Source organism: Mirounga angustirostris, unplaced genomic scaffold (assembly GCF_029215605.1).
Source record: "Mirounga angustirostris isolate CCGP_5_RB_7025 unplaced genomic scaffold, mMirAng1.0.hap1 SCAF_15, whole genome shotgun sequence".
NCBI lineage: Eukaryota > Metazoa > Chordata > Mammalia > Carnivora > Phocidae > Mirounga > Mirounga angustirostris.
Genome location: NW_026991723.1, coordinates 19,280,018 through 19,300,838, shown reverse-complemented (window position 1 = coordinate 19,300,838; position 20,821 = coordinate 19,280,018). Strand labels below are relative to the sequence as shown.

General features: G+C 41.0%; 1 protein-coding gene across 1 annotated transcript in view; it reads left to right on the top strand.

The window, feature by feature from the left end:
• Positions 1–20,033, top strand: part of GNAQ (G protein subunit alpha q) — a 311,208-nt gene extending 291,175 nt beyond the window's left edge. Inside the window, exons 6-7 of the mRNA XM_045882287.3 lie at positions 3,642–3,795; positions 14,989–20,033. Of these exons, the coding sequence (XP_045738243.1) occupies positions 3,642–3,795; positions 14,989–15,179 (345 nt within the window). The 3' untranslated portion in view covers positions 15,180–20,033. The remainder of the gene's footprint in view (positions 1–3,641; positions 3,796–14,988) is intronic.
• The last annotated feature ends 788 nt before the right edge of the window (positions 20,034–20,821 follow it).

Below are 20,821 nucleotides of genomic sequence, written 5' to 3'. Positions count from 1 at the left end.
CTTAACCAACTGAGCCACCCAGGCATCCAGGATTTTACTTTTCTAAGGGCACTAATCCCATTCTCAAGGGTTCTATTCTTATGACCTAATCAACTCCCAAAGGTCCCACCTCCTAAACCCATCACATCAGGGGTTAGGGTTTCAACATGAATTTTGGAGAAACAACATTCAGTCTATATCAAGTGTGGTCTAGGCAAGACTGACATTTCTGTGGCCACATTTACTTCGGGCAGGGTGACTGCAAGAGACCCACCGGCCACCGAGCTCCCTCGTGGCCTATCCTCAGTCCTCTTCCCGTCCCTGTGGGGCTGCGGAGGCCAGGCAGGACCTGGCAGCCCCATCTCTCTTTGCTTCCTCTGTTCCAGCTTGTCAGCTCTTATCAGGTCACCCTTCATTGGGAAAGACACTTGCTTTCAGTTTGGGAGAAGTTGTAGGTGGGGGTGACAAGAAGTCAGGAGTCTTTTTCGGTCTTCGACAGAGGCCAGGCCCACCCCATTCACGAGGAGCTGTATCTGGGGTAGTAAAACCTTTACTAGAATCATTTTTGACTCAGCTGCTTCAGACCCCAAGAGAAGGTGGGTGTGATGAGCACCACCCCCCAAGACTGCCTTTAAACCTGTCTGGAGAGGTGAACAGAACCTCGTTGTTTCTCCTCATCAGTCTTCCACGTGTCTCCTGCACCACTGTTTTGTTTCCTCCTTGAAATCCCATGCCCTGGCCAGTTCCTAAAAAGCAAGTGCCACCAGGCCTCCCAGGGCATGCTGTTCCCTCACAGATTGCAATTTTCCTGAGCAAAGTGGATTATGCCTCATGCTCTACACGGTCCACCACCTTGTGAGGCATCGTGAAAAATCTCATTTCGTTCATTTAGGATTTAATCCAGGGGCTTTGATGTGTAGCCTACAGGTTTATAAATATGCCCCCACGGCACGGGGTGGACGGGGGGGGGGGGGGGGGGTGGATGGCCCATGAGGAATTTTCACTGTGGAGTAAATACTCAGAGCACGAGTCTGGATCTTAATTGGGCAAAATAAAAAGAATGAGGGTGGCGTGGTTAGGTTTTCATCACAGGGCCCGCACATCTTATTGCAAAAATGGAGTTTGTCCTTGTCCTGCCTCGGCGAGCTTTCTGCACCTGCCAACTCCAGGTGTGCCCTGTGCAGCCACAGCAGCCCCACCTGGGAGCTCACTAGAAATGCAGACTCTCGGGCCCCACCCCCGCTGAATCCGAATCCACGTCTTAACAAGGTCCCCCGGTTGGTGTTATGACCGAGTTGGAGGAGCCCTTCTGGAGCCCTGTGCTTCACAAAGCTGAGCCTGCAGACGGACCACCCGGAGGGCTAGTGAAAACACAGTTCCCGGGGCCCAGGCTGAGATGGAGCTTGCAGACCTAGCCAAAGCTGCCCACTTGGATGCTCTCCGGCTTGTCCCGGAATCAGAAGCCCGAGTCCCGGTACCCATGTACATACGTACGTGTACGTACCTATACATGCACGCACGCACGCTCCCATAAATGGTGAATAGCAAAGAGCGGCCCCCAGTGGCACGCACAGGCAAAGCTTCAGTGGGACCAGTCCAGTCAGCGGCCCTGCTTCCAGAGTGGCCCTGAGTGCAGACGCACTGGGCGCAGAGGGGCAACCAGCTGGGCAAGTCATCCCTGGAACATGGTGCTGGGCTCAGTCCACTCTCCTGGCCACCGTCCTGCAGGCGGGTACGAGGTCCCTCCCAGCCGACTCCACCTGGAGCCTGGGAGATCCATCCAGTCCAGTCTTGAAACTCTTAGATCTCGGGAGCCTCCTTTCCTATGAACTCAGCACCACTCTATCTTTTCCTGTCTCCTCTCAGGGTCTAGTCCCGTACCTTTGAAGGACTCCGGCCAGAAAAATCCCAAAGAGAGCCCTGTCCCTGGGGGGTCCCATCACATCCCTTCTGGAGAATGCGAGCTATAATAACTGTTTCTAATGGAGACTCACTGGTTGATGCCAGTATGTCCATACCCACCTTTTAAACAGGTCTTCTTTGAAGACCACGGTATGCCTTTCTAGAATTTCTTTAGCCATAAGAAAAAAAAAATGTTAACTCTCCCATCAGGGATGTCACTATTTAATTTAACCTTCTTTAGATTCTTTTAAAATGCTTTCAGCTCTTATTAGGGCCTTTCCTGTTCCTCAGTCCTGAAATTTTTCAACTCATAAAATCATTAAGCTCTGAGACATGACTTCTTAATGAATATTGTTTCTGGGGGTTAAAATGTTACCACTGGTGATAATAACCAGTAAGCGGCATACAGACAGATATTTTTAAAAGCCATGCATGTCATTTATATTAGAAATGTATGCAGTGAAATAAACATTGTCCCTTGAGCCATGAAGTCACCTTTCCCTGTTTGACTCCCACAGTGCATTACTATTTAAATAAGCAGTTACAGGCAGGACGTTTTAAAGGTTGAAGACATTGGTGATCGTCCGCTTTACAAGACGTGGGAAAGATCTCTTTTTGCAAAGTGGGTCTCGTCAACCTGATTTGAATTGGCACACATTACAGAAGGAAAGAACAAGACACATTTAGGACCTAGAAAATTTTCCTTGGTGAATGGAGTTTTCTGGATATTTCCTGGAACTGCCGTCAAAGGGTTATGCGGGAGAGTGTGCTTGGCCTTCATAACCCTGTGCTGTGAAACGTAGGGAACCTTCTGTATCAGGAAGGCAGACATTAACAGCTTGAGTCCCTAGTCTTCGTGGTCATCCCTGAAATATCATTTATTCATTCATTTCCTTTTAGAAGTTTGGGAGGGGAGATGTATCCAGATATATCCATTGCAAGTATTTTATGTAACAAGCAGAAAAACACAGCTCAACCTAGCGTCAAAACTAAAGGATACTTATTGCCTGATGTTGCTGAAAGTCCAGGAGCAGAACCAAGTTCAGGCATAGTTTGACCAAGTGGTTAAAAGCAGGTGAGCAGGACCTGGTTTTTCTGTTTCAAGACTGTTGCCAGAAGTCCTAGGCTACATGAGTCCTCATCCACATTCTGCATGAAATCAACTGGTGGGACCAGTTGAGCTGTTTGGCTAAACTGATGACCATAAACCAGAGACGAGTTGTTCCAAGTGATGATGGGGCCTGGATGTGGAGCCCTGCCCTGAACCGAGCCGGGTGCCATGGGAATAGGATGCTGTAGCTTAAACCATCAGGCTCCCCCCGGGGCGCAGTGGAGGTGGGCTGAACCCGGGGCAGGTGTTTTCACTGCTGGAATCTTGGTCATCACACGTAGCCCTCATTCAGGGGGCTGGAAAGTATCATCTGTGTGGCCAGGAAGATGTGTCCCCGTGCACCCAGGCTTTTGTATCCCCAGGCAAGGGAGGACTCTCCCAAATCTGCTGCCTTTTCTTGACCTGGGGGGTGGGAATGACCTAGCCGTGAGGGTGTCTGTGGGAAGGAGAGCTGGTGACCTGTTCGTCAGGCTGAGAGCTTACTTAATGTAAGAGCCGTTGGGTGTCACGAACCCTTTGCATGTAAACCCATTAAAAGCAGCTACAGTTTGAAAGCCTGCAGAAGATGGGTTGCACTTCCAAAACAAACAATACACAGATGGAGTAATCATGTAATTCATGCCTTGTTTTTCTGATTTTTTTTTTCCAGAACCGGATGGAGGAAAGCAAAGCACTCTTTAGAACAATTATCACATATCCCTGGTTCCAGAACTCCTCGGTTATCTTATTCTTAAACAAGAAAGATCTTCTAGAGGAGAAAATTATGTATTCCCACCTAGTTGACTACTTCCCAGAGTATGATGGTAAGTCAGCACTGTTCAACCAGCCCAGTAGCCGGGGATGCGTTTGGCAGTGCAGCCCATCATTGCCCCCTGTGCCTGCGAAGCCTGCCTGTGTGATTGATGAAGTACAACTGACTATCCGCCCTGCTCTTGAACCACCTGAAATGTTTCACTTCCCTGACAATGCTGTAAGTGACAGCAAAGGAAAACAACTTACGCGTTTGGAAACGCGCGTATCAGAGGAGGGACCAGCCCCACAGCTTTGAACAATGGTGTATCAGCCATTACAGTTCCCTCTTTTGTTCACATGCTGCTCTTGCCTCTGTAGGGACAGAGAACACGGTTTTGTGTCAAGAGCCCATGCTCTGAAATCACATCCCAGTTTTGATACTTTGCATCTGCAGAGCCATCATCAAGTCACTTAATTTCTCAGGACTTTGGGACCAAACTCATGTGATTATTTTATAGGCTACAACAGACCCATGTATGACATTTTAGCATAATGCTGGATACATGGTGAGTGGTAGGAAATACTTATTTTGGGGACGGCGCTGCGTGGCCTGCTACAGCGCTGTCGTCCTTCGGGACGGCCCTGACCCCTATACTCTTCCCGTAGCGCTTAGAATCCATAGCACCTGCATCAGCACTCAGATGCCTTTGCATTATTTACTTCTTATAAAAACTCCTAGACAACACATCTTGTCTACCCAACTGGACTGTGAAATCCTCAATGAGCGGATAGGACACACAACCATTCTGAGAAATACTTGTTGACTGGTAACAAAATACACCCCCACCAAGCCACTCTGCCACAAGCGAGTCGCAGCCACTGTTCCGGGAGGCAGGAGACGACACGTACATCTGCCCACAGGGACTGGAGTCTAGATTAGGAGTGGCAAACTATGGCTTGCTACCTGTTTTTATAAAGTTTAATTGAAACAGACACACCTATTCATTTACACACTGTTTGTATGCTTTAACACACAGGGGAGAAGTTGTGACCCACTGAATGGCCCGCAAAACCTAAAATATTTACTCTCTTCGCCCTTTTCTTTAACTGAAATGTAGCTGACCCACAAAGTTACATTAATTGCAGGTATACAACAGTGATTCAACAAGTCCGTGTGTTATGCTGCGCTCACCACAAGGGTAGCTCCCATCTGTCACCATACAACATTGGTGACTCTATTCCCTGTGCTGTACCTATCATCCCTGGACTGGGTTCATTCCACAGCTGGAAGCCCATATCTCCCACTCCCCTTCCCTCATTTCGCCCATCTCCCCAACCCCTCCCCTCTGGCAGCTATCCGTTTTTGGCATTTACGGGTCTGTTTATTCATTTGTTTTGTTTTTTAGATTCCAAGTAAGTGAAATCATACGGTATTTGTCCTTCTCTGATTTATTTCACTTAGCGTTATACTCTCTAGATAGGTCCATCCATGTTGTCTCAGGGGCATGATCTCTTCTTTATGGCTATGTAATATTCCTGTGTGTGTGTACCTACCACATCTTCCTTATCATCTGTTGATGGACACTTAGGTTGCTTCTGTATCTTGGCTATTGTAAATAATGCTGTAACTATATGCACAGGGGTGCATATATCTTTTCACATTAATGTTTTCATTTTTGCTAGGTAGTAGAATTACTGGATCATATGGTAATTCTATTTTTAATTTTTTGAGGAATTTCTGGACTGTTTCCACAGTGGCTACACCAGTCTGTAGACCTGCCAATAGTGCACGAGGGTTCCTTTTTTCTCCATATCCTCAGCAACACCTGTTGTTTCCTGTGTTTTTTTACCCACTCTGACAGGCGTCAGGTGATACCTCCATGTGGTTTTAATTTGCATTTCCCTGATGATTAGTGATGTTGAACATCTCTTTTATGTACCTATTGGCCACCTGTATGTCTTCTTTGGGAAGATGTCTATTCAGGTCCTCTGTCCATTTTTATTCAGATGATCTGTGTTTTTAGTGTTGAGTTGTAGAAGTTCTTTATATATTTTTGGATATTAAACCCTTATCAAATAGATCATTTGTGAAAATCAACTCCCATTCAGTTGGGGTTTTTTTGTTGTTGTATTGAAGGTTTCCTTCACTGTGCAGAAGCTTTTTATTTTAGTCTAGTTTTAATAGGGTTATTTTTGCTTTGGTTTCCCTTGCCACAGAAGACATAGCTAGAAATATGTTGGTAAAACCAATATCAAAGAGATTACTGCCTGTGTTTTTTTATGGAGTTTTATGGTTTCAGGTCTCAAATTTAGGTCTTTAATCCATTTTGAGTTTATTTTTGTATATGGTGCAAGAAAGCAGTCCAGTTTCATTATTTTTCATATCGCTCTCCAGTTTTCTCAGCACCATGGATTGAAGAGACTGTCTTCTCCCAGTTGTGTATTCTTGCCTCCTTTGTCACAGATTAATTGACCATGTGAGTGTGGGTTTCTCAATTCTGTTCCATTGATCTGTGTGTCTGTTTTTATGCCAGTACCATACTGTCTTGATGATGACAGCTTTGTAATAGAGCTGGAAGTCCGGAATTGTGATGCCACCAGCTTTGCTTTTCTTTTTCAATATTCCTCTGGCTATTTGGGGTCTTTTCTGGCTCCATACAAATTTTAGGATTGGTTGTACTCTCTCCATGAAAAATGCTCTTGGTACATTGATAGGGATTTTATGGAACCTGTCGATTGCTTTGGGTAGTGTGAACATTTTAGGGATACTAATTCTTCCAATCCATGAACATGGAAAACCTTTCCATTTGTTTGTGTCATCTTCAATTTCTTTAATCAGTGTTTCATAGTTTTCAGAGTACAGATCTTCATCTTCATTAAGTTTATTCCTAGGTATTTTATTATTTTTGGTGCAATTGTAAATGGGATTGTTTTCTTCATTTCTCTTTCTGCTACTTCATTATTATTGTATAGAATTACAGCCAATTTATGTGTACTAATTTTGTATTCTGCAGCTTTATTACTTCTAGTAATTTTTTGGTGGAGTCTAGGGTTTTCTATGTATAGAAATACATTGTACAAAAATGACAGTTTAACTTCCTTACCAATTTGCATGCCTTTTATTCTTTTTTCTTGTCTGATTGCTGTCACTAGTACTTGCAGTATTATATTGAATAAAGGTAGTGAGAGAGGATATCCTGATCTTAGGGAAAAAGTTTTTCCCCATTGCGTATGATGTTAGCTGTGGGTTTTTCGTATGTTCCCTCTAAGCCTACTTTGAAGGTTTTCATCGTGAACAGATGTTGAATTTTGTCAAATGCTTTTGCTGCATCTTTTGAGATGGTCATACGGTTTTTATCTTTCATTTTGTTAACGGGATGTATCACATTTATTGATTTGTGGATATTGAACCACCTTTGGATCCCTGGAATGGATCCCACGTGATCATGGTGAATGATCCTTTTAATGTATTGTTGAATATGGTTTGCTAATATTTTGTTGATTTTTGCATCTAAGTTCATCAGAGATGTTGGCCTATAGGGGTTTTTTTGTAGGGACTTTGGTTTGGGTAGGAAGGTAATGCTGACCTTGTAGAATGTATCTGGAAGCTTTCCTTCCTCTCCTGTTTTTGTAATAGATTAATATGGTTGATTCAGAATAGATATTTTTTAAATGTTTGGTAGAATTCACCTGTGAAGCCATTTGGTACTGGACTTTTGGTTTGTTGGGAGTTGATTACCAATTCCATTCTGTTACTAGTAATTGATCTGTTCAGATTTTATTTCTTCCTGATTCAGTTTTAGAAAATTACATGTTTCTAAGAATTTATCCTTTTCTTACAGGTTGTCCAATTTGTCAGCATATAATTTTTTGTAGTGGTCTCTTACAATCCTTTGTATTTCTGTAGTTGGTTGTTACTTCTTTTTCTTTCTTGATGAAGTTTGACTAAAAGTTTATCAATTTTGTTTATCTTCTCAAAGAACCTGCTCTTGGTATCATTGACTTTTTTCTATTTTTTTTTTTTAGTCTATTTCATTTATTTCTGATCTGATCTTTATTATGTCCTTCTACTAAATCTGGGCTTTCTTTGTTCTTTTTCTAGTTCGTATAGGTGTAATGTTAGATTGTTTGAGATTTTCGTTTCTTGAGGTAGGTATCATAAATTTCCCTGCTTTTGCTGCATATCAAAGATTTTGGCCCTTTATGTTTTCATTTTCATTTGTCTCCATGTATTTTTTAATTTCCTCTTGGATTTTTTTATTGACCCATTTGTTGTTTAGTACCATGTTGTTTGGCCTCCACGTGATTTTTTTTTTCCCCGGTTTTTTTTCTTGTTACCGATTTCTAGTTTTATACCATCATGGTCAGAAAAGATGCATGATATGATTCCAGTCTTCTTAAATTTATTGAGACTTGTTTTGTGGCCTAACATGTGATCTCTCCTAGAGAATGTCCCATGTGCGTTTGAAAAGAATGTGTATTTTGTTTTTGGATAGAATTTCTGTATCTATACATTTATTTCTGTATACATCTGGTCTAATGTATCATTCAAAAACATGGTTTCCTTGTTGATTTTCTGCCTGGATCATGTATCCATTGATGTAAGTGGGTTTCAAAGTCCCTTAGTATTATTGTATTATTGTCAGTTTCTCTCTTTATATCATTAATATTTGCTTTCTGTATTTAGGTGCTCCAGTGTTGGGTGCATAAATATTTACAATTCTTTTACCTTCTGGATGGATTGACCTCTTTATCATTATGTAATGCCCTCTTCGTCTCTTGTTACAGTCTTTGTTTAAAGTCTATTTCATCTGATATTAGTACCCCAGCTTTTTTTTTTCCACTTTCATTTGTATGGGATATTTTTATCTGTCCTTTCACATGCAGTCTGTATATTTCTTTAGGTCTGAAGGGAGTCTCTTGTAGGAAGCATTTAGAGGGGTGTTGGATTTTTTTCTCTATTCTGCCACCGTATGTCTTTTGATATTCAAGAACATTTAGGTCATTTACATTTAAAATGTTGATAGCTATGTACTTACTGCCATTTTGTTAAAATTTGTTTTGGTTGTTTTTATCATTCTCTTTTCCTTCCTCTGCTCTCTTGTGATTGATGACTTTCTGTAATGTTATGCTTGGCTTTCTTTTTTGTGTATCCATATTATAGGTTTTGTGATTGCAGTTACCATAAGGTTCAAATATAACATCCTAAGTATATGGCAGTTTATATCAAGTTGACGGTCACTGATGTTTGAACACATTCTAAAAACTTTTACTCCCTCCTCCACAGTTTATGTATGTTATCCCGTTTTACATCTTTTTATTCATAATTTTCTTCTAATTATGGCCTTTTCCACTTAAAGAAGTCACTTTAACATTTTTTTGTAAGAATTCCTTTATCCTTTGTCTGGGAAACTCAGTATCTCTTCTTCAGTTCTGAATGATAACCTCATCAAGTAGAGTATTCCTGATGGCAGGTTTTTTCCCTCTTAGCACTTTGGCCTGCCATATTTCTGCTGAAAAATCAGCTGATAGACTTAAGGGATTTACCTTTTACATAATTTTTTGCTTCCCTCTTGCTTTTAAAATTCTCTTTAACCTTTGACATTTAATTATTGTCTCTGTGGGCCTCCTTGGGTTCATGTTGTTTGGGACTCTGTGTGCTTTCTGAACCTAAAGGTCTGGTTTCTTTCTCAGGTAGGAGAAGTTTTTAGCTCTTACTTCTTCGACTAAGTTTTCTGCCTCTTTCTCTTCTTTCTGGTGCCTTGTAATGCGGATGTTTGCTTGATGTTGTCCAAGAGATCCCTTAACTAGCCTCATTAAAAAAAATTTTTTTTTTTTTTTACTGTTCAGCTTGTGTGCTTTCCATCAGCCCTGTCTTCCTTATCATTAATTTGCTTTTCTACATGCATTTATTTACTGTTGATTCCCTCTAGTGTGTTTCTCAGTTATTATATTCTTCAATTCTGATTTTTTTTAAAATAGATTTTCTATCCCTTTATTGAAGTTCTGAGTTTCCCCACTCTTCTCTCCAAGCCAGTGAGCATCTTTATGACTGCTAAACTCTATCAGGCATATTGCTTATCTCTTAGTTTTTCCTGAGATATATCTTGTTCTTTTGTTTGGAGCATATTCCTCTGTCTCCTCATTTGTGTTTGTTTCTATGAAGCAGGCAGAACAGCTCCTTCTAAACTTAATGAAATAGTCTCATGTATGGTTGTGCCCTGTCTAGACCATGTGTGCCTGGTGACTCTGGCCAGAGCTGTGGCTGGCATGGGCTGGGGAATCCCAGAGCACTCCATGCTGGGGCTGCCCTGCTGGGATGGCTGGAGCTGAAGTGGGCATGGACTGGGGCAGTCCTGGGGCTCTTACAGGCAGCACCTTGGCAGAATAGTGAGATCTGAAGCGAGTGCAAGCAGTGGGAGCCCAGGGCTTTCCATGCAGAGGGTGCGTTGGCAGGACAGTTAAATCTGGAGTAGACACAAGCCAGCATATCCCAGGCAGGACAACTGAAGATGAAGTAGGTCTTGGGGTCCTGGGGTTCTAAGCACAGGGGCTGGTCCGAGGGCTCTGCATTCAGAGGATGCTCTGGGAGGATAGTTGAAGTTCAAGTAGGTACAAGCCAGGTGTCCCAGGGTAGTCAGCACGGGGGCACTATGGCAGGGTAGCTGGGTGTGAGACAGGGTACAGGTCTCAGGGCATCCAAGGGGTGCCCTGGCAGGGCTGCTATAGCCAAAGTGGTGGGAGCCTAAAGTGTTCCAGTGGGCTTTGCACCCATGGCCTCTTGGTGTAATGGCTAAAGCTGTAGTGAGCATTGATAGGGGCCAGCGGGGGGGGGGGGGGGGGGCGGTCCCTGTGCATGGTGCTGGGGCCACCTTGGTGGGAGGGCGGGTGATGGTGTGGGCCTAGGGGCCCAGGGCTCCCTGAGGCAGCAGGCCAGCTAGGGTGCCCACCTTCTACTCCCATCAAGGTGAAGGGGTACATCAACTGCGGCATTCACCAGCCCCTCCAACCAGGAGAGAGTCCCTCTACATTCTAGTTGCCCTTGTAACCCTCAGCATTTTTCCTGTGCCCATAGACAGATCTGCTCACAGTCCCTCAGTACTCCTGTCTCTGGTAGTATTAAGGGTGGGGTTCCCCTCATTCCCGTGTCTTCATCTCTCTTGCCATTCTTTGTGGGGCCTCTCCCTCTGTTGTACAGAAGCTGTTCAGTCAGCCCTTAGTTCTTCAAGAGGATTTGCTCTAACAGTAGGTGTAGATAGGGTGTGTCCTGGAGGAGGTGAGTTTAGGGTCTTCCGATGTCACCATATTGCCCCAGAACCAACCCTACTCTTTGTGTGCCAAACTCCGATTCAGATGAATAGTAGTTAAGAGGACAGCTTTGAATGTCACCAAGTTCCAGCTCTGCCACTTACTGGCATTGTTGGCTTAGACAAGTCTATTCAACTATTCAGTTTCTTCTTAAGTAGAAAAGAATTGAATAGAATCCTATTTAAGTCCCTTAGCATGGGACCTGGCACAGAAAAGAGCCCAAACCCAAAGTACCTGTTCTAAAGATGTAGGTATGCAACAAGAGGTGTGTATAACAGACTGCTTTTTAAATTATCAACATAAGATCTGTAACGATATCAGTTCAACGAGGTTTCTGTACTTCTAAAAGCTCCCTCAGAAAGGTGATTACTTCAAAAAATGAATACTCAATTTGGCTTCATAGTTTTCTGTGAAGATACAAACACCTCAAGGAGGGAGTTTTTTCTCATCTTTTCATCCCACATGCATCTGGTACAGTGCGGGCTCACAGAATGGGAAGGGTTGTGTCTTTAGTGAACTCAGTTTCCCTTCTCAAACACATCTAGGATTCTAAAGTTTGGTGGATTGAAACAAACATTTGGGGATGTTATCGGGTTAGAAACAGTACCCTCTCTCGTTTGGTAGCAGGTATGCTCCTGTCCCCTATCCAAGGACATTCTCCTTTGTGCTTTGCTGTTCCTTCAAAAACAAATCCTTCCCTCGCCTAAACAGTGTTTTCATTTTTACGCCTTTTTATTGGCCATTCGCCTGCCACTAAGTTACAGATGTCAGAGACTGTGTCCCTCACTGTTCCTGAGGAAACTATAGAAGGAACTTTGTGTGGCCAACTTGGTTTCCAATAGCAACGCACTCGTCTTTAACCACAAGATCTTCCTGAAGAAGAGGGGCACGAAGCATCGGGCTGACAACTAAACACACGTTTGCCTCACGCCCCTAGAACAGACTCTTCATTTTTCTCAGAGTTCCGTGAGAACCGACAAATAGGAAATGACGCCCCACACATAGCACACCTGGGTCTGATCTTTCTACAGCACAAGACTTTTTTTTCCTCTTTGCCACATCTTCCTAATCTCTTTCCCGCTCTCCTTCATCCAGGAATTTCCCAGATTCCCCATCGCTGTGAGCATTTTCCTTCCATCGTGCGTGCGTGCACGGCAAAGGTCTGAAACTGTGAACATTTTTTTTTTTTTTACTATTAATCTCCCCCAACATGCACATAACTCACAGAGGCAACTTAGCCACCGAGAAAGAAAAAAAAGACACTTATTCACAAAGCAAACACAGCTGTCATTTCATACAAAGCCCTTGTAAGATGAGCTACAACTAAAAAATTCTAGGCCAACTCTGCAGTGATGTTTTTATAACAAACATGTTTATATTATTATGAATTTCACACTTCCACATTTCTGCATTTCCAAGGTCGTAATTATAATGAATGCCATTTCTGTAGTTCTCTTCAGGAAGAGAAATTACCATTTCCACATGGACGTGAATTGCAGAATTGTTCCTAGAGGCTGTGGGATTCTGTGCCTGCTAGGTTGGCTATAATGATTTCTTTGTAGTTTGTGTTTATTCAAATCGTATAATTTATGCTTAAAAATCTAACACACTGCAAGTGCTCTTCGCTGAACTCGGTCGGGTCTAGTTTTGATATTCTTTAGGGTTTAAGTAAAAAGGGCCCTTTTTTCCTCAAGTCGGGTAAGCATAAAAATCAAAGGGAACTTCCTTCACAAACCAGAAAGATGGGGTTTCTTTCTGGAATGAGAAGCTGCTCCAACCCCAACAATCTATTAGTCCTGGTTTTAAATATTCTGTTACTGCTGTGGAATTAATAAATGAATAGTACATTGAGAAAGATGCCACACTATAATCATGGTCCTTGTATGGTGCTTTCATTATGATGCCGGCCTTCTTATTGGCTGACAAAAGTTTCAGTTCTGGTCACAGAAGTAAAAAATTCAAACATTATCTTTGTTAACTGTGCAAGTAGGAATAATCCAGTTGTCTTCATGGCTCTTTCTTCCCTCCTTCTGGCAGGGTTAGATGTAAGCTTATGGGGGTAATCCCCAGTTTGCAGTAAGGCTGGTTTGAAGAGTCTTCAAGTTGGCCATCTAAAATTCATGGTGCGTTTTGTTAGAAGTCATAGGCCCTCAGCTGAGTTTTCAAAAATTGTTTTATCCCAACCAATAGATAACAAGTATGCTGATAGAAAAAATGGAAGCTCTGGATCCTGGGAGAGTCTTGTCAGAAGGAAGTGGAGAAGGTTATATAGCATGACCACCATCTTTCTTAGGATGGAACTCACCAGAAAAGATGGAAATATACATAGCTGATGGGGTCTCAAAGGCTAAAATATATATAGATGCTCAGTACTTGATAGGTGTGGTGTTTTGATGTTCTTAAGTAACATTAGCTTCAGGATTACATTAATACATTTATCAGGATCTATTAAATAGGTTCTTAAAACAGCTCTATTGAACTGTGACTCACGTAACCATGTAATTCACCCATTTAAAGCACACATTTCAGTGCTTTTTGATCCATTTTTAAATTATGGTAAAATATGTAACAAAATTAGTCACTTTAACCATTTTAAAGCATGCAGTTCAGGGACATTAATTACATTCACAATGCTGTGCAGCCGTCGCTATTCGTGAAACTTTTTCATCACCCCAAACAGAAATTCTGTAACTATTAAGTAGTAGCTCCTCATTTCCCCCCGCCCCCACCTCTAAATAACCTCTAATCTACTTCGTTAATTTGCCTGCCCTAGGTACCTCATATAAGTGCAGTCATAATATTTGTTCTCTTGTCTGGCTTCTTTTACTTAGCATCACGTTTTCAGGGTTCATGCATGTTATGGCAACTTTTCTATGGCTGAATCCTATTCCTTTGTATGTCTCCTACCTCTTGTTTATCCCTTCCCCTGTTCCTCTGTTGATGGCACTTGGGTCATTTCTGCCTTTTGGCTATTGTGAATACGACAGCAGTGAAATTCATTGTCCAAGTAACTATTAGAGTCCCTTTCAATTCCTTTGGATATATACCTAGGAATACAACTGCGGGTCACATGGTAATACTGTGTTGAGCTTTTGCGGGGGAACTACCCAACTCTTTCCCGCAGCGGCTACACCATTGTACATTCCCACCAACAATGCATGGGGCTTCCCATTTTTCCACATCCTTGCCCACACTGAGGATAGCCGTTCTGGTAGATGTGACGTGGCATCTCCTTGTGGTTTGGATTTGCATTTCCCCAGTGTTGAAGGATGTTGAGCCTCTCTGCATGTGATTATTGGCCAGCTCTAGATCTTCGGAGACCTGTCTATTCAGGTCCCTTGTCCTTTTTTTTTAATCCGATTGCCTTTTTGTTGCGGAGTTGTAGTTTCTGAATATAAACCTCTTATCAGATACGTGATTGGCCAGTATCTTCACCCATTCTGTAACTGGTCTCTTCACTGTCTTGATGTACAAAAGTTTTTTATCTTGGTGAGGTCCAATTTATCTGTTTTTTTCTTTCGTTGCCTGTAATTTTGGTGTCTTATTTAAGACCTAATTGCAAAATTATCAACTAAGTTTTTAATATATCCTGGTAAATATATCATAGTCCTATTTTAAGGCAGCTAGGACAGTGTTTGGCATGGAAGAGACCCTGAATAAATCTTAGAAAATCTAAACCAGTCTTTCTCATCACCACACATCGTGCATTGGAGACTGCATAAACGTGGCGTGCTCCACAACCCCGGCAGTCTAGAAGTTGGACGGAGGGATGGTCAGAGAACATGGCAAAAAGGAGCAGTTACACACAGTAGTGTTGGGGAGGGTGGTGAGAACAGATCAGATCTGCCGTGCGGATGTCCTCTCCCTGGCCATCTTTAGTGATCAGTAAGCGCCTTTTGAGCGAAGGTATTAACACGTCAGCTGACAAATCGTCCCTCTCCTCCCTTGGCCAACAGGACCCCAGAGAGATGCCCAGGCAGCTCGAGAATTCATCCTGAAGATGTTCGTGGACCTGAACCCAGACAGTGACAAAATTATCTACTCCCACTTCACATGCGCCACAGACACCGAGAATATCCGCTTTGTCTTTGCTGCCGTCAAGGACACCATCCTCCAGTTGAACCTGAAGGAGTACAATCTGGTCTAATTGTGCCTCCTCGACACCGCCATTCCCTTCCCTGGTGGGCTATTGAAGCTGTACAAGAGGGACTGTATTTCTGGGGAAAACAATTTGCATAATACTAATTTATTGCCATCCCGGACTCTGTGTGAACGTGTCCACAGAGTATGTAGTAAATATTATGATTTTATTTAAACTATTCAGAGGAAAAACAGGATGCTGAAGTACAGTCCCAGCACATTTCCTCTCTTTTTTTTTTTTAAGGCAAAACCTTGTGACTCAATGTATTTTCAATCCTCAGTCATGCACTCACCAAGATAAGAGTTGTTTCTTTCTCTCTTTTTCTTTTCTATTGAGCAAAACAAAGCTGATTGCCCTTTTCCTAACCCATACCCGCCCCCCTCCTGATTTTTGGTTACAATGGCCTTTAGTCTCATTCCATTCTTGGTCCAGTTTTTCTCCCAAATGATACAGCCAGGACAGCATCATTTGATTTAAGCCATCAACATCAGCTTAATTTCAACATTTGTCATTTTGCTGAACGATTCTAAGTATTAATACTGTGGTTTTCACTGTATTCCTCTGGATACACATATAGAGTTGTTTTATATAAATATATTGTCTTGCCTCACTTTGGGCTAGGATGACAGATGCCCATCTTACAGTTAAGTGTCATTTCTTTTGGATTTCTACCTTCAGCCATAGCTTGGTCGCTGAGAGAGATGCACAAGTCAGTAAGGCAAGAACAGAGACACACAGTTGTTTAAATGCCATGTGCCATGGTCCTTCCACCCTTTTTTTCTTTCACCCTCTCTTCAAATTGCAGATGCCAAAAATATATATATATGCCAACAGACACTACATTACCCCAGTGGCTGCTACCCAGAACCTTCTTCTTAGGTTGTTTTTAGTTTCTCCCCCTCTTGGTTCAGGTTTTTCCTTTTTTCCCCTTAGTGTTTGGGCCATAATTTATTATGGATGTGTGTGTGTGTGTGTGTGGCCAAAGCTGGCTTTTTGTAAAAGATAAAAGCCAGTATCTTAAATTGGAAGAGAGTAAGACTGTGAATCCTAAAGTAATTGGCTGAGAACGACCCTGAAACACCAAACAGTCGGTAACTGTAAATTTGATTGGCATGGTCCATTCTTTTTTTTGCCCTGAGATCACATTGTTTAGTGTCCATTCCATGTCGAGTGTCCAAATTGGCAATGTAACAAAGTGTCTTTGTGATAGAACATGAAATCTGTTTCTATCTCTTCACTTAAAGAACAGAAAGAGTAAAACTGGCTCTAAGGTCAAGTAGGTCTGCCAAGAACATTGGTTGAGTATTCTGACACCTCTAATTTTCAAAATCTGAAGTTCCTACTGGTTTACCACCTTTGGGATCTTTTTAAACTGGTCACTGGTTAAGTTGAACCTAAGGAAGACTTGGAGACTTAAGAGTAACCTGTCAGTGTTCTGTAGAACATGTATTTATGTAACTGAACCTACTAGGAGAGATATTTGGAGTTCTTTAATGCAATTTTTCAACAAATGCAAAAACAACAACAACAAAAAAAAAACCCAGCACATGTATTGATGAGCTTGAGTTGAAATACGATTTAAGAAAATAAAACAAGATTGTTTTAAACCTGCTGGGGAGTAGGAATTAGGCCACACCACTGGTCTTACTTTAAGTATCCTACTAATTGGCCCAAGTCTAAATTTCCCTCTCAATCACCCTTTGGGAACAAAAGGGAAGAGAGAAAATGAATGGGTTACTAGAGGAGTCCAAGAGTTCCTAAGTAGTGATGGAATGTTCTCCTTCTCTACTTTCCCAGCCACAAACAGCAGAGGTTACTTTTTCACTTTGCTCAGAAAGCACCTGCAATTGAAGAACCAGACCGCCTGTAGGTAATAGTGCAATTCGGAATGCTCTAACCATTGTACGTACGTCTCTGTTCATACTGCAGCATCCGGCTTTGTCATCATTACTGTTTTGGCAGATTGAATGTGCTGTATTGATATGTATCTATGTATTTGTATGTCTTATAGCTAATTCACATTTTGAATAATGTTATTTTATTTACTTTTTTAAGAGAGGAGAATGTAAATTTGTCAGTTTATTTCTGACTAGGGATAGTTTTTTTTTCCATTTAGAAAAGAAAAAAAAAATCTTACTATCGTACAGAGCGGTACTAGCATCGTGCTGTATAAAATCATTTGCACATTCCTGAGTAGAGGTATACTGATAAGACCCAAAGGTAATTTCATAGCAAAATACATAAAATCAGTTGGAGCTTTTATACCAACATGGAAACCAACTTTGTAGAACTTTTGCCATTTGACCTAGGATTGGAATATGAGCTTTTATACAATTCATATTCTTATTTGGCAAATGCACCGTTTAGTATTACCTCTCTGATGGCCTTTATTAGAAAGGCAGTTTTAGAAGCTATTGTGATCCACTAAGGAAATGTTTTAACAGCTAGAGACCACTGCTTGCCTGAAAGGGCAATCTTAAATTTGGTGCAGGAAAAAAAAAAAAAGAAAAAGAAAAAAAAAGAAAAAAAAGAAAAAGTAAAAAAAAAAAAACCAAAAAAAAGAAAAAAGAGAAGAAAAAAGTCAACAATAACATTTGAAGGCCTACAGTGTGTATAGAGAAAAACCTCATCACAAGATCATAAGTGTTACAGTTTTAGGGACTCAAGATATTCTATTTAATAGAGCTATAGTAGATGTAGTTGATTAAACATGATCTCAAAGCTCGAAGAAGTTGAGCAAACAGGGAAAGATTGTTCTCTTTGTCTTTATGAAATTGGGATGGAATTGCTATGCAGCATTGAAGTTTGTGGCTTCACTGTTTGCCGTAGGGTGCATGACAAGATCCCTTTCTGTTGAGAAAGGAAGAAATTGATCACCCTAGCTGCAGTGACGCATGGAAACCCAATTGTATCCACACTAGTCAATCGAAGCTAAACGATTTTCTCTTCTGTTTCTTTGTTTGGGGTTTTATTGAAGGGGCTAGGGGCGGGAAGGGGTTCTTTTCGGTTTTGTATAAAAACAGAGTTTACTCATGCTTTCTATTATATTGTGATTGCAAGCGTTAGAAGAGTGTGCCACTGGATTCCGGCCGTTGATGCTCCAAGTAATGGAGCCCAGGGCGAGTTTTTGGTGACTTGGGCATGTCTTATCCAAAAAGAAAAACACAAACGAAAACCTTTCTTCAGCGTACCAAGGCAAGCAGCCATTTCATGACTCACTTCACACAGTGCAGTGGACCAGTTTACAGATAATTTTCCCTCTTTTGCGTGACATGGCCGTTCCAAGCCCACAGAGAATGCCTCATTTGTAAATTGGAGGTCTGTACTATGCCTTACAGAGCTTAAATTCAGAAGTTTGTGCCTCACATCTGAAACAAAGGGAAATAACATACCTATTCAAAAGTCAAATCCCTTCGAAGTTTTGGGGTTTTTGTTTTTGTTTTGTTTTTAAAAGAAAACATTTTCATATAAAGAGCTCTGTTGAATGTCATAAATAGACTGGGAAAAAAATCTTAGGAACCTGCATATGTTGTTTACTAGCATATGACACCTACAAAAGGTATTCGAAGAACACCTGAAACTTGTATTTTGTATGTGTGTGTGTGTGTGTGTGTGGATTAACTAGCAAGCCTACTATTAAAAAAAAAAGGTAATTCAGCTAAAGGACAATTTACTTTTTGTACTTTAGACTATCTTGACTGTCAAGGTGTATGAACTGTAATTTTAAAATTTATACTGCCACATGATTGTAAATTTTAGTTGTCTTAAGTTAGGAATTGGTAACAAGCTATTTATGCTGGATTTGGGTCAAATGACTTATTTGCAAAAAAAAATAATAATAATAATGGGAAGAAAGGGCTGTATAACGAGATACTGCAAGACTCAGATACTGGTTGGAAATAACCTTCAAAATTACCTTCAATTTCCCTTTGTTTTCAGTTTCTCAAAAAAAAAAAAAAAACCACGAATGAAATGAAATATGGAAGAATGTTAACCCATATCAAAATAAAGTGTACCCAAGTATTGTAATGTATATTGCTGCTCTTCTTAAAATTAAATAAGGGTTTAAAACCACTTAATTGGTAATTGACAGCATCTCAGTTGATACAAACCAAGGTGTGCTTGGTATACATTACTATTTTTCTTCCAAAGCTCTGTCTTTGGTTAGAAACACACACAAAAAGTAAAACTTGTAATCGTGTATGTTTATCTCTGTCCACATATTTCCAGCATATGTAGCATTAACAGGTCTGTCCTGGTAACTATGTGTTTGGGATTTCATTTTGGTTCCACCAAATTAGGAAAAGAAATGGCGTAGTTGTGTAGGACTAGTTAGAGATTTTCGGAACCAGACACCTGCTGTTTAGTAGGAACCTAGTACAGAGTCTAAACTTGTCATTTGTTTTTCCTCACAGAGTAACCACCCATTCATTGCTGTCTTCCCAATTTCCAATGACATATATATATATGTACATCCCAAATGTTTCATGGGATATATTTTTTTTATTATTTAAATTCAGTTAGCCAACGTATAGTACATCATTAGTTTCAGCTGTAGTGTTCGGTGATTTATCAGTTGCGTGTTAACACCCAGTGCTCATCACATCAATAATACTCTTGCCTCTAGAATCATCTGTTCAAAGTATGCATACACACCTAGCACATAGTAGGTGCTCAGATATTAATTTCTTTCTTACCTCCCTATTGATCATGTATCTTCCATTCCCCTGTATGATTCCAACCCAATAGTAAATGACATTTACATGTTATGAAAACATTGGATTTGGGCCAAATTGGATCTTACTTGGATAAAGCAGTTCTGACTTTCGTATAAGCTTTGGTAGATAGATCGAAAAAACACCAGGGAGGAAAATATTCTTCCTAGAATATTTTCGAGTTTAGGAAGAGAGATGGCAAACTGCCATATAACGTTCAGGTTACTTGGACTGAAACACGTGTTTTTGGTAGATTTCTTTTCCTCAAAGAACTCTTAAATACAACTTCTTGCTGGGTTCCTCACCTGTCATCATGTTGAAAACCCTTACTAGACCTATGTATTTAGGGAGTTTTGTCAGAAAACATTTTTAACTTGCAGTATTTAAGAGAATCATATTTACTGTTCTTAAAATGTCATTCAAATGCATGTATTGTCTATTGTTTGGGGTTGGGAACTAGTTTTGCAAAAAACACCTAATGTTGTATAATAATGCCCCAATGATCTTGCTGGTTAAAAATACAGTATTTTTGGCCATAATTTTGTACTACAGTATTCTTCATTCTTGAGTTTTGCTTCTCGAAGTTGCCTCAGCCTCTTCTAGAAAGTTTTTTATTCTAGGGAGTATCGGAATAAATTTTTCCTTTCCTAAAATACTTTATACTGCACATGCATTGTCCAAGTAGACAGGTTTAGGAGTTTCCAAGCAAACATGAAAAAAAAAAAAATCTTTTCCCTTCTGTATATAACCAGGTTTTAGTTTTCAGTGGAAATATTTATACTGGTGGCATTTTTTTTTTTGCAGTTTTTTTAAACGTGACCTAATTTAGGGGGCAAGCAACTGTAAATACAAATTTTAATAGCTGCTCACTAAAGACTTAGAAGAGAGCTGCCTATCTTCAACCTGTGGCAATCTTCTAATTAGGAACGACTG